Genomic DNA, 14,317 nt, shown 5'->3' on the forward strand with positions numbered 1-14,317 from the left:
TCCTAGGGCTTGAATTCAGTGCGTGTGTGTGTGTGTGCTATGCCTGAGCTTTTTTTTTTTTTTTTTTTTTTTTTGCTCAAGGCTAGCACCCTACCACTTGAACCACAGTTCTACTTCAGCTTTTTGGTGATTAGTTAAGAGATAAGAATTTCATGTATGTTCCTACCTGGACTCACTTCAAAGCATTATCCTCAAATATGAACCACGTGAGTAGGATTACAAACATGTGCCACCAGTGCCCTTGTTTTTTTTTGTCGGTCATGGGGCTTGAACTGTGGGCCTTGGCACTGTCCCTGAGCTCTTCAGTTCAAGGATAGCACTCTACCACTTGGATCCACAGCACCACTTCCAGTTTTCTGGTAGTTAGTTGGAGATAAGAATCTCAGGGACTTTCCTGCCAGGGCTGGCTTCAAACCATGGTCCTCAGATCTCAGCCTTCTGACTAGGTAGGATTACAGATATGAGCCCAGACTGATGCCCAGCTCCCTTTTTTGTCTTTTTTGGTCTGTCATGAGGCTGGAACTCCACCCTACCCCTGAGCCACAACACCACTTCCAGTTTTCTGGTGGTTAATTGGAGATGAGTCTCATAGTCTTTAGTGCCTGGGCTGACTTTGAACCATGATCCTCTGATCTCAGCCTCCTGAATAGCTAGGATCACAGGCATGAGCCACCACACCCAGCGTGGCTTCCATTTTTGTTGTTCTTATTTTGTTTTTTCATTTTTGTTTTTCTGGTGCCTGGGCATGAACCCAGGACCTAATGCTTGCTTGGCTTGCTTCCTTGGCTGACACACTTAAGACTTTTTTTTTTTTTTGGTCTGGTACTGGTGTGGATTCAGCCAGGCTACTCAAGCCATATTCCCGCTTCTTTTTTTTTTTTTGCCAGTCCTGTGACTTAAACTCAGGACCAGGGCACTATCCTTCAGCACTTTGGCTCAAGCCTAGCACGCTACCACTTGAGCTAAAGTGCCACTTCTGATGTTTTTGTTGTATGTAGTACCAAGGAATTGAACCCAGGGCTTCGTGCATGCTAGGCAAGCACTCTACCACTAGGCTATTCTCCTGGCCCCCACTTCTGGCCTTTTGCTGGTTATTTAGAAATATGAGTCTCGGAATTGTTTCACCTGGGCTGGTTTTGACCTGTGATTCTCAGATCTCAGCCTCCTGAGCAGCCAGCATTACAAGCATGAGCCACTGGCACATGGCTACAGCTTGTTTTTTGAGAGCTCAGGGACAACACTCAGACTCAGGGGTAGGGGAGTAGCCTTTAGCTGAAGAACTCAGGGACAGTGCCCAGGCCCAGAGTTCCAGCCCCATGACTGACAAAAAAAATAAAAAGAATCTCATATACTGTTCTGCCAGGGCTGGCTTTGAACCTCAATCTTTACATCTCAGCCTTCTGGTTTTGAGTGGTTAATTGGAGATAAGAGTCTCATGGGCTGGCTTTGAGCCACAATCCTCAGATTGAAGCCCCCAGAATAGCTAGGATCACAGACATGAGCCACCAACACTCAGCAGCTATATTTTAAGTGCATAATTTACATGATATATGTCCTAAACCAAAGAGATTTTTCTTTTTTTTTAATCGCAGATGGTTCTTCCACGCCACCCCAGTCCTGGGGTTTGAACTCTAGATCTGGGTGTTGTCCCTGAGTTCCTTTTTGCTCTAGGCTAGCTCTCTTATCACCTGAATCACAGGTGATAAGAGCCACTTCTGGCTTTTTCTGTGATTAATGGAGGTTAGAGTCTCATAGATTTTCCTGCCCAGACTTGCTTGGAACTGTGATCCTCAGATCTCAGCCTCCTGAGTAGCTAGAATACAGGTGTGAGCAACTGGTGCCCAGCCAAATAGTTTGCTTTTATCCTATATTTATGTTATCAGGCACCCTTTGAGATGTTGATGTAGAAAGAATATCATATCTGTGCAAAGTAAGTATTTTTATATTCTTAGGCTGCCTGTTACTCTAGCATTAAAATTTTTAACATGCTAAAATTTCAGTATGTCAAAAAATAATTGGATACTATACAGAGTTCTGTTCAGAAAGCCTAAACTTTCTTAGTTTATCCCTACTGGACTCATTTTGTATGTTTCTTCTCTCTACAGCAATTCTTGGCTACACAGTTGATTATGCAAACATCAGAATCTGGAATCAGTGCTAAAAGTCTTCGAGGACGAGATTCTACCCGCAAACAGGATGCTTCAGAGAAGGTGAGGAGAAAAAGTAGTATTAGAAATCTGTGTGATATTGCCAAACTTCTACTTTCCAATAGAAAAAGACACATAGAGCTTAGAATGAAGGTCATTTCCTCCCATCTAAACATTGAAATCTACTGAGAGACCCAATTAGATGGGAGAAATTTTAAGCATATGAGTGAATTATCTATTCCTTTTTTGAGAGTGCTTTCAAGATGGGGAAAACAATTTAGCTTTCAGCAGTTGGTGATTATCAGTTTTGGGGGTTTTTTTTCTGTTTGTTTTGTTTTCCCCAGTCAAAATGGCCAGATTGCTTTTGGATCTCTTTCTTCTTGTTCTTGAGTTATAAAATTTTGTCTTTGTGTGTGTGGTTGCTTGTGTCTCTGTCCTGAGGTTTGGGGTGCTTGCAGCTGAGAGTTTCCGTGGAACCTGATCAGTGTTTGTTTGTCCTCTAACAGGACAGTGTCCCCATGGGCTCTCCTGCCTTCCTTCTCTCTCTCTTTGTAAGTATTGAATGGCTGCAAGGGATGGTGTTGCCAGAAAGAGTCTCAGCTCCAGCTGGGGGTGGGTGGCAGAGGGAAACCCAACATGTAGACTGTGGCAATATCTTGAACTTCTTTTTATTCAGGTCATTGAATAAGAAACTGTCTTCTGCATTTCTGTCTTTGTGTGTGTGTATGTGTGTGTATGTGGGCTGGACAGAGATATTTATGAGATCACTGGACTGAAATATGAGGTATTCTTAAAGTAAAAGGTCTAGGATGCATCTGCTCCTCATTTCTTGACTCCATCTTTTGGCAATTCTTTTCTTCCAAGTAGAAGGTTATTCAGAGCAGCAGCTGCTACCTGGCTTTTAACAGTACTATACAGTGTTCCTCATGTTAGCAGCATTTAGCACAGTTTTTCTCCCAAAATTAAGTTGTGAGACAAATCCCTGATATATAAATGTTCAGTAAAATTAAAGCAAAGATTTCAGTAGTAATGACCAATGCATAGTTATGGTTGGAGGAATTACATAGGCTAGAGATAATCTAAAGACTTATTCTTTCCATCCATAAGCTATGACTGTTGTTTATTATGGAACAATGAAACATGATGTAATAGAAGAGACATCAAACTTTAAAAACTACATGGCCTCAAGGTTTGGATAATTATCTGGGGCCTTGATTTCCTCAACTGTGTGATAAAACTAATAATTATGTACCTGTCCAGCCTACCTCACAGGGATGTTGTGAGGATAAAATAAATATGGAATGGGCTTGAAAAAAATAATTAAAAGTATTATATAAATGCAAGGTGTTACTTTTATTCTTACTGTTGCCTCATAGGCAGATTTGGTTCGTGAGCTCCAAAAATTTTAGAATCCTTGCATAATAGAAATGTAAAAATGATCTGGCCCAGCAAAAGTCTTCACTAGTTCATCTTGCCTACAGGCCTCTCAGCCTGTACCACAGACAGAACACTATGATCTGCGTTTTTTTCTTATTGGCCTGCAACAGTGACTCTGGATCCCCAAGCAATTGGCTGGCTATTGCAAGGCTGGTTAATAGGATCGTTTATCTATTGAAGACAGCAAAGTATTGCACAAGAGGAAGGAGCTGGGCTACAGGGAGAGAGCAGCAGATGGAAAGAAGCCTGACTGTCCTGATCTCATGGAAAACAACTGTCAGGAGGTGCTAGGGAACTAGTGCCAGGGTCAGTCTGCAGGAAAGGCCTTTCTTATAGGGACCAACAGATGGACAGGTATGTTAGCCAAGAACCTCACTATTCACTCCCTTTTCTGACTCTACCACCTTTCTTTTACTCTTCCAATTCCTTGCACATGATTTGGCCCTGGGTGGGATGACTATTAAGTCATTCTGTGGGACCCTAGGTGAATTCCAAGGACCTTTGTGATGGGTATGAACAAGATGCTTTATCCTACATTTCCTCTCACAAACTACCAGGTGTTCTTTTAGTTACTCTATGGGAATACAGAAAATGCCCTCCTCACTCCTTTGGAGTTTTCTACTGATTCTGTCCTCTCCCCCAAGAAAACAAACCTCCCAACATTTTTATTGTACATTTTTGATTACCTCCTAACAAGCTTACTCATATTCCTATTCTTTCTCTGCTGTCATATAGGATGGGGGAACCAGGGGACGTCGCTGTGCCATTGAAGCAGATATGAAGATGAAAAAGTGAACCCTCAAAGAACCCTCTTTGAGCTGAACCTGAAATGAAGTAAACAAACTAGAGCTTGTGCTTGTGGGCCCAGTTCCACAGTTGGTCTTAGCCTAAAGGTCAAAAAATGATGTGGGCCCAATTACAGAAGAGGAGACACCGGGCCAAATGACATGAGCTGAGAAAAATCTCAGGAAGTTGGAGTAATGTAGTTGCCTGTTTTAGGGCAAAATTATGGGCTAGGTTAATGCCCTAATGTGTAGCTAGCTGGTTTGTAACTAGGTTGTATTGTACAGACTTTTTTTTTTAAATAATAAACCTGTGAAGTGTGTGTATACAATAAATAAAAATCTTGCTTTTGGTGTGTCATTTGTGTGTGAGTATGTGAAATGTGATTTATTCTACATAATCTAAGTATTTGTGAAAATGAGGTTATAGCTGAAGTATCATCTTATAAACTAGCTACTGCAGCTGAGAGGAGGTAATTAGCACTAGGACTTAATTTACAATTTGTATTTTTAAAGTACTGAATTGTGCAATAAGGGCTATCTTATTCAGCTTTTCTTCAGTGGTAAAATTTGAGGTTTTCAGAATTCAGTTCCTGTGTTGCTTAAAGAAGATTAGAGAATAGATATAGGAAGCATTGCCTGTTTTTGTTTTTTTGCCAGTCCTAGGGCTTGAACTCAGGGCCTGAGCACTGTCGTTGGGCTTTTTCCTTAAGGTTAATGCTCTACCACTTGAGCTACAGCACGATTTCTGGCTTTTTCTGTGTATGTAGTACCAAGGAATTGAACCCAAGACTTCCTGAATGCTAGGCAAGTAGTCTACCACTAGGCCATGCTCCTAACTTGGAAAAATTGATGTGTGTGTGTGTGTGTGTGTGTGTGTGTGTGTGTGTGTGTGTGTGTGTGTGATGGGGTGGGGTGGGGGGAGATCATGAGGCTTGAACTTAGCCTAGGTGCTGTCCTTGAGCTCTTCAGGTCAAGGCTACCACCCTCACCCCTAGGCCTGGGCATTGTTCCTGAGCTCTTTAGCTTAAGGCTATTACCTTACCCTTGAGCCAAGCCCTACTTCTCATTTTCTAGAGGTTATTTCTGGATAGGATATTGCTGGTTCCTTTCCATTTCTATGGGTTTGGCTCTTATACAAAGATTTTTTTTTGTTGTTTTTGAAATGGAGTGTCATTGTGTTGCCCAGGCTGTCTTGGAACTAGCAATTCTTCATCCTCTGCTCTTCATCCTCTGCCTCCCGAGTAGCTTCTATTACACATCATGCCCAGCCAATTGTTCTTAATACTGCTGCTTTAAAGCTAATCTGTTAAAATGTGTCTTGGGCCAGACATGTAGGTCAATCCTAGGACACGCAAAGCACTGAAGAAAACAAAACATCAGATTAACCTGAATTCTGTTCTGTTACTAAGAAAATTTAAGTAGTGAACTAATGAGACTTTTTTTTTTTTCCCGTTGTAGAACTTGAACTCTAGGCCTGGGCATTGTCCCTGAGCTCTTCAGCTAAAAGCTACTGCCCTATTCCTTGAGCCACAGCATCACTTCCAGTTTTCTAGTAGTTAATTGGAGATGAGTCTCAAAGACTTTTTAGTGCTCAGGCTGTCTTTGAACTTCGATCCTCAGAGCTCAGCCTCCTGAGTAGCTAGGATTACAAGTGTGACCCGATGTGCCCAGCTCTAATGCAGCTTTTTATAGAAATGATTAATATGGCATTTTCTATTATATAACTCCATCTTGAGAAAGTTGGGTTTAAGGAAGGATATGATTAGAAGTCACACTTTTATGCCTATAAAACTTAAGATAAGGAAATAGAAGTAAGGAATCAGAATTTGAGACAATCCATAAACATAAACATTGAAGTCCTATAAGTTGGAATAGTTTCATTGAAGGACAGATTTAAGGTTATTAGGTGAAAAGTGAACTTAGCAAGCCACATTGGAGTCTTGTGTAATAAAGAGATAACTAATAAAAAACATTGAGGAATAGTGAAGTTCAGATACAAAGAATCAAGACTAAAGAACTTGGTATGGCAGAAATTTATATTCAAGGCAGCAGATGATATTCAAGTAGTTTATAGAAGGTTGAGATAAGAAAAACAGGTGTAGTTCACACCTGTAATCCTAGCTACTCAGGAGGCTGAGATCTGAGGATCAAGGATCAAAGCTAGCTCGGGCACAAAAGGATCTGAGATTCTTATCTCCAGTTAATCTCTAGAAAACAGGAAGTGGGGCTTGGCTCAAGCACGATGCCCAGGCCCAGGGGTAGGGCGATAGCCTTGAGCTGAAGAGTCCAGGAACAGCACCCAACCATTTGTTCAGGAGCAGACTAAAGGAAAATATCCAAGAAAATTTGGATATTCCTTACTGAATAAGAAAGATAATTAGTAGTAAGGATGAGGAAATTGTTAATAGTGGTTTTGGAGATTGGAAGAAAATATTTGTTTTAGAAATCTCATTGATATAACAGAAAAAGTAATAGGACTAAGGAATGGGAAGATTGACTAGGAGGAAGAAAGTTTTAAAATTGTATGTAGCTGGGGGGTGGCTCGTGCCTGTAATTCTAGCTATTCAAGAGGCTGAGATCTGAGGATTGCAGTTCAAAGCCAGCCCCAGCACTAAAGACAGTGAGACTCATCTCCAATTAACCACTAGAAAATGGGAAGTGGGGCTGTGGCTTAAGGTAGTAACCTTGAGCTGAAGAGCTCAGGGTCAGTGCCCAGGCCCAGAGTTCAAGCCCCATCACATACACGATTGTAAATGGTAGGGTATCTAAGTGGAATTGACTCAAATACATAGAGAAATGAGATCATACCCTGGTATGCAGGTGCGCACTGGAATTGCAGTACTCAGGAGACACATGCAAAAAGAGTACAGATTGAAGAGCATATGAGGGGTTTTTGTTTGTTTTCTCAACCTTCATCCCCGAAAAATTACAAGTAGAGATTGGGAGCCATCTGAGTAAAAATGCTGAAACTATAGAAGTGTATACATCTTTTTAAAGGAATTATTAAGAAAGCAGAGAACCGAGAGAAAAAAAAACTAAGTTGTAAGCGACAAGAGACAAAGGATAATAAGGAAGGGAAGATAGGTGTTTTTGTTTTTGCCAGTCCCAGGACTTGAACTCAGGACCTGAGCCCTGTCCTTCAGCTTTCTCAAGGCTAGAGCTCTACCACTTGAGCCACAGTACCATTTGCAGCTTTTTCTATGTATGTAGTACTGAGGAATCAAACCCGAGTCTTCATGCATGCTGGACAAGCACTCTATTACTAGGCCAAACTCCCAGCCCAGGAAGATAGTTTTAAAACTTAATGTTTGTTTTTATTCAAAACTGACAGATTTGACAAAGAAAGGCAAACTAATTTTTAAGATGTTTGATTGTAACTGTTAATAGCTTAAAAATACACACTGAGGAAAATAACTTCTCAAATTTACTGCTTTATAGTTAGTTGCCTTATGGGTGATTTGGGATAGAAGAAATAAATCTGTTCAGTTATTTTCCAGGTTTCTCCCCACCTCCCTCTTTTTTTTTTTTGTAATATAAGTTGAAAAGTTGGGTAAAATCACTCATGCCATGATCCTAGGAGTCTGAGATCTGAGGGTCATAGTTTGAAGCTAGCCCTAACAGGAAAGTCTATGAGAATCTTACTACCAATTAACTATTAATAAGCTAGAAATTGAGCTGTGGCTCAAGTGGCAGAGCACTAGCCTTGTACCCCCCCCCCGCCCAAAAAAAAAAAGTTGGCATGGTGGCTCACGCGCCTATAATCCTAGCTACTCAGGAAGCTGCAGGCTGAGATCTGAGAATAACCATTCAAAGCCAGCTTGGGCACTAAAGACAGTGAGAATCTTTATCTTCAATTAATCACTAAAAAAGGGGAAGTGGGGCTGTGGCTCAAGAAGTAGCCTTAAGCTGAAGAGCTCAGGGACAGTGCTCAGGCCCAGAGTTTAAGCCCTAAGACTCAAAAAGAAAGAGAAAGAAAGAAAGACAGAGAGAGAGAGAGACAGAGAGAGAGAGAGAGAGAGAGAGAGAGAGAGAGAGAGAGAGAGAGAGAGAGAGAAAGAAAGAAAGAAAGAAAGAAAGAAAGAAAGAAAGAAAGAAAGAAAGAAAGAAAGAAAAAGAAAGGAGAGAAAAGAAAAGAAGAGCTCAGGGACAGGGACAGTGCCCAGGTGAATTTCATATTCCAAAATATAAAATAATTCCAGCATATATATATATATACACACATATTTAGTATAAAGATGATGTATAGAGGGGTTACAGTTACATAAGTCAGATAAAGAATACAATTCTTTTGGGGCAATGTTGCCTCTTGCCTCGCTCTATGTTTTTATCTCCCATCCCAACTCACAAATTGTACATTTTCAATATAGCAAATAACATTGATGTATTTGTTCACCCTTTGTCCATTTCTATGTCTTTCTCAAGGACAAATTAAGAAAACAAAAAGAAACAACAATTAAAAAATTCCATTTTCTCGAGTTCATTTTGATAAATATTTTATATGATCAGATGTACATAGACATTGTACCTTTGTATTCCTTTCCTAAGAATATCCTCTTTGGGGGCTGGGAGTATGGACTAGTGGTAGAGTGCTTGCCTGGCATGCAGGAAGCCCTGGGTTCGAGTCCTTAGTACCACATATACTGAAAAAGTCAAGTGGTACTGTGGCTCAAGTGGTAGAGCCTTGCGCAAAAGTGCTCAAGGACAGTGCCTGAGTTCAAGCCCCAGAATAGGCCAAAAAAAGAGGCATATATATATATGTGTGTGTGTGTGTGTGTGTGTGTGTGTGTGTGTGTGTGTGTGTGCTTTTAATATGCTTAAGTATATATGTTAGTTTTGTATGAATTCTTAGAGTCCTGTATCATGTCCTGGTATGAGTGTATTTTTGGATCTACCTTCCCCATATGAGAGAAAATGTGAGCCTTTTCTCTCTCTGAAGCTTGGCTTCACTTAACCTGATTTATTCTCGGTTTATTCATTCCTTGCATGTGACATAATATTCTAGTGGTTGTGTAAAACTTCATTGTGTTTAGGTACCACATATTTTTTGGATCCACTCATCTATTGTAGGGCATCTGGGCTGTTTCCATAACTTGGCTATTGTGAAGAGTGAAGCAATGAAAAAGGATGTACTAGTGTCTTTATGGCTTGTGATGCTCTGGGTAGATGCCCAGGAGTGGTATGACTGGGTTGTAGGGAAGATCTGTTTTAATGTATTGAGGAACATCCAGACTGCTGTCCAGAGTGGTTGTACTAGTTTATACCATTTCATATTTTAATTTTTATCTTCAGCTAGGTGTTACTCTTACTAATAAGCAGAAATTTCTTGCCCCTTTCTACAGAATATGGATGGTGCTATTGCCTTGGAAATACTGATTTGAACGAATTTAATGCATTTTTCTCTATATTTACAGATGGGGCGTGAATGGGTTTGGTTGGATTCTGAACGAGACTATCCCAATGAGTCTGAGTTGAGCAACAACTGCAGGTCTCTCTTCAGCTCATGGGACTCCAGTCTGGATCTTGATGTAGGCAGCTGGAGGGAAACTGAGGATCCAGAGACTGAGGAACTAGAGGAAAGCAGCCCAGGGAGAGAATCTAGTGAGCTGCTTTTGGGAGATGGAGGCAGTGAGGAATCTCAGGAAGAGAAAGAACAAGTGAGCAGCCAGAATCTCCTTCACTTTCTCTCTGAGGTAATGGTGAACTATTATTTTGGAACTTCTGGCCTACTGCCTCAGGCTCCGAAGTGCAGAGTTTTATGGTCATGTGCCACCATCCATGGCCTAACTTTCCAAAAATGCTCTGTCCTTCCATGTTCCTCCCTCTTTTAATATTGTTGACCAAAATATATGTAACTGGTTCATTCCCAGCCCTTCTGGTAGAATATGCACCAAAAAAAAAATGTTTTAAAAGCTGGGAGGGGATCCTAGAGCTTAAACTACTCCCGGCCTTAGCACTATCTCTGAGCTTTTTCTCAGAGCTAGTGCTCTACCTCAAGAGCCATACCTCCACTCCTGGCTTTTTGATAGTTAATTGAAGATAAGAGTGATATGGATTTTCTACCTGGCTGACTGGGCTGACTTTGAACTGTGATCCTCAGTTCTCAGCCTCCTGAATAACTAGGATTACAGATGGTTGCCACCTGTGTTCAATTTAGAATATGTACCGAATGTTCTAAGACCCCACCCAGTCTTTAGTTCTAGAAATCAGAATTTTTGCAGGATTGCCTTAATGAGAATCCTTAAAATTCAAGGAAGTACTACTACTTTGGCAAAGGCCAAGAATCAGAAATAGGTAAGGACACCGAGAGCAGTGGTTCATGCCTGTAATTCTAGCTACAGGAGGCTGAGATCTGAGGATTGTGGTTCAAAGCCAGTCTGAGCACTAAAAAGTCCTTGAGACTCTTATCTACAACTTAAAACCTGGAAGTAGCACTGTAACTCAAGGAGTAGGGCGGTAGCCTTGAGCTGAAGAACTCAATGACAGCACCCAGGCCCAAAGTTCAAGCCCCACGACTGAAAAAAAAAAAAAAAGAAGAAATAGATAAGGGCCAAGCCAGCATGGTGGCTCACACCTGTAATTCTAGCTATTCAGGAGGCTGAGATCTGAGAATCGAGGTCCAAAGCCAACTTGGGCACTAAAGTCTATGAGACTCTTACCTCCAAATAACCATCAGAAAAATGGAAGTGGTACTGTGGCTTAAGAAATGGGGCAGTAGCCTTGAGCTGAAGAGCTCAGGGACAGTGCCCAGACCCAGAGTTCAAGTCCCATGACTGACAAAAAAAGAAAAGACAAGTCATTTGATATAAGTTGATTTATGCTTTGAAATGCTTTTTACTTCATAATCAAAGCAATTTTAAACACTGTCTCTGTATTAAGGAAATGAGTCAATAGAGTTATTTTTATAGGAAATCAGAGATTTTATAATTTGCATGAGTTCTAAGGGTTAATGAAGTAAGAAAATTGAGGAAAATTTTAGAAAGCATAAAATGGATTTTCTTTTATAGCTTCAATCTCATATGTTACGATATCTTACCTTGTTATCTGATATATTGTATATATGTTTATTTGTTTGTTTGAAATAGGATAGGGAAGGGGGAGAAAACAAGATGAGGGAAGGGGATGGGGGATGGAAATGGGGACAAAAACACGAGAAGAGGTAGCAATGATTGTTAAGTAATACATCTTCTATCTGGCGAATATAATGTAACCCCTTCTATTAATTACAATAAAAAATATATATAAACTTTTAAAGAAAGAAAAGAAAAAAGAAATCGATAAGGACATGATTTATATGCATGCTGCAAATGAACAGTATAACCTAGTTTAAGATCAATTGGTGTCCAGCTTAATTAGTGTCTGTTCTCTAGTTTCTGTAGCAGACAATATTTTCATGTTTTCTAGTAACCACTCTTAATTGACCAGAGTTACACATTAGATGAAAAAATGATAACTTAAACTCTTGGAAAAGGTAGCAATTAACCCAGTATATACATATACATATATATGTTAAATTTCAAATAATTAAGTGGATTAATTAAACCTATGTGCCATATCAGACTTGGTCACGGTGACAATATAAGCATATAGCATTACAGACTACTGGATGATGGTTTCCAGTGGTATTCCTGTGCATCTAATAATAAACTTTGATTGCAGGTAGCTTATTTAATGGAACCATTGTGCATTAGCAGCAAAGAACCAATTGAAGGTGGCTGCCCTACATCTGGAATGAGACAACAAGAGGGAAGGGAAATTGATGCTACTGAAGGAGATAGGGAGCCCTGCAACGAGACTGAAGAGCTTTTAGCCGAAGTAGACCCCTTAGCAACTGAAAAGAAGCTAGTGGGAGACTATAGAAAGCCAGAGATGATTCCAGACCCCTCAAATACTGGCACAATTCAGGAACTATTCACAGATAGTGAAGAGGTAAGTGAATAACTTACATGAGAAGTCTGGTTGGTCTTGATGAAGCAGAGCAGAGTGGTCAGAGCACATAAATAACTCCAAAGGACCCAGGTCCAAATTCTGGTTTTAGTACCAATTTTAGCTGTATGATGTTAGACATACTACTGAATGATTGTAATCTCAGTTTTCTCTGCTACAAACAGGATAGCACTGCTCTACTCTAGATGTGTTATGAAGTTGAAGTGTGACAATTCAGGAGGACAAGGTGGCTCATGCCTGTTATCCCAGCTACTCAGGAGGCTGAGGTGGGAGGATCACTTGATCTAGGATTTTGAGACCAGCTTAGGTAACAACTTAGTAAAACCTTATTTCAAAACAAATATGACAACTCATGGCAAGCAGTTAGCACAAAGCCTGAATCATAGTAAAAAATCAATTATTAATATTAGCTACCATAACTACAAGACTGCAAGTGAGCTAGGGCCTATAATCCTAGCTATGTGCAAAGTTGCCCTCAGGTGATAAGGTTTGAGATTCTCTGCCCAGGTAGAAAGTTAGTGAGATCCTATCTTAATCCAAAGGCTAGTGAGCACTTGCCTTGAAAGCCTGGACAGTGCCCAGGCCCTGAGTTCAATTTCCAGGACTGGCACACACACACACACACACACACACACACACACACACACACCATAAAAAATTAAAAAGATGTACCTTGGGGCTGGGAGCATGGCCTAGTGGCAGAGTGCCTGACTAGCATACAAGAAGTCCTGAGTTCAATTCCTTGCTACCACATACACTGAAAATGCCGTAAGTGGGGCCGGGAGTCTGGCCTAGTGGTAGAGTGCTTGCCTAGCATGCACGAGGACCCGGGTTTGATTCCTCGGTACCACATACATAGAAAAAAGCCATAAATGGTGCTGAGGCTCAAGTGGTAGAGCTCTAACCTTGAGAAAGTCCAAGGACAGTGCTCAGGCCCTGAGCTCAAGCCCACGACTGGCAAAAAAAAAAAAAAAAAAAATGCCACAAGTGATTATGTGGCTCAAGGGGTAGAGCACTAGTCTTGAGAAAGCTCAAGGACAGTGCCTGGGCCCTGAGTTCAAGTCCCAGGACTGGTAAGAAAAAAAAAAAACACTGCTCCATATTCATAATCTGACATATAGACATTGTAACCTCATTATACCTTAATTTTAAAAAATCACTTAAGTAGCCTGGCACCAGTGGTCTAGCTATTCAGGAGGCTGAACTATGAGGATAGAGGTTCAAAGCCAGCCCCAGCACAAAAGTCTTATTTCCAATTAACCACCAAAAAACTGGAAGTGGTGCACTGGTGCACTGATGGATCCAGGCCCAGAGTTCAAACCCCAAGCACCGCAAAAAATAAAAATAAATAAAAATTTAAAAAAATTATTAAGATTCCATTGACTTAAGTCTAGTTAAGCCAGTTTTCTCTTAATTTCTTTTCTGTAGCTTTACTATATTTAATCAGTCTCTTCTCACATTTAGCCTTCATATACTGTAAACATTACAATGGGAATAGTAAATTTATTTTAGAAGTTTTCTGTGTTTTCTGGAATTCCCAGGATGCTCAACAAGACTCCAAAGAAGAGGATCAAGGTGAAGGCTCTATTTCAGAGGTGGAAGAACAACCCCCTTCGGGTGACATTGATGATGACTTCAGTGTTCAGGAAACTCCACTGGTGGATTTCCTTTATAACAGTACTAATGCATCAAAACTGTAAGTTCAGAACTCTTAGAGTGTTGCTCAATGGTAAATTCTTGCATTGCATTCACAAGATCTTGATAAGGTCTCACAGACTTCAAACCGAAATCCTCATATCTCAGCCTCCTGAGTAGCTAGAATTATAGGCATAAGCCATCTGAACCCAACTATCTTAAGGGATATAGAAAACATTTCTTGTGTTATCAGCAGACAAACTTAAAAGTACTTTTTAATTTAATTTAATTATTATTATAAAGGTGATATATAAAGGGTAATATATAAAGGTGATATATAAGGTAATGACGACATTTCTTTTTTTTCTT

General features: G+C 40.4%; 1 protein-coding gene across 12 annotated transcripts in view; it reads left to right on the forward strand.

The window, feature by feature from the left end:
• Brd8 (bromodomain containing 8) overlaps window positions 1-14,317 on the forward strand; it is a 56,612-nt gene that overhangs the window by 32,891 nt on the left and 9,404 nt on the right. For 6 of the 12 annotated variants that reach the window (XM_090331461.1, XM_090331459.1, XM_090331463.1 and 3 more), the window contains 5 exons: window positions 2,106-2,210; window positions 2,654-2,698; window positions 9,781-10,059; window positions 12,026-12,295; window positions 13,855-14,009. In XM_090331461.1, the coding sequence (XP_090187587.1) occupies window positions 2,106-2,210; window positions 2,654-2,698; window positions 9,781-10,059; window positions 12,026-12,295; window positions 13,855-14,009 (854 nt within the window). Of the gene's footprint in view, window positions 1-2,105; window positions 2,211-2,653; window positions 2,699-4,319; window positions 4,728-9,780; window positions 10,060-12,025; window positions 12,296-13,854; window positions 14,010-14,317 lie in introns of those variants that run through there. The other 6 variants (XM_090331465.1, XM_090331467.1, XM_090331468.1 and 3 more) reach the window with 3 other exon arrangements.

The sequence above is a fragment of the Megascapheus bottae genome, chromosome 4, assembly GCF_031878675.1.
Source record: "Megascapheus bottae isolate mThoBot1 chromosome 4, mThoBot2.hap1, whole genome shotgun sequence".
Lineage (NCBI taxonomy): Eukaryota > Metazoa > Chordata > Mammalia > Rodentia > Geomyidae > Megascapheus > Megascapheus bottae.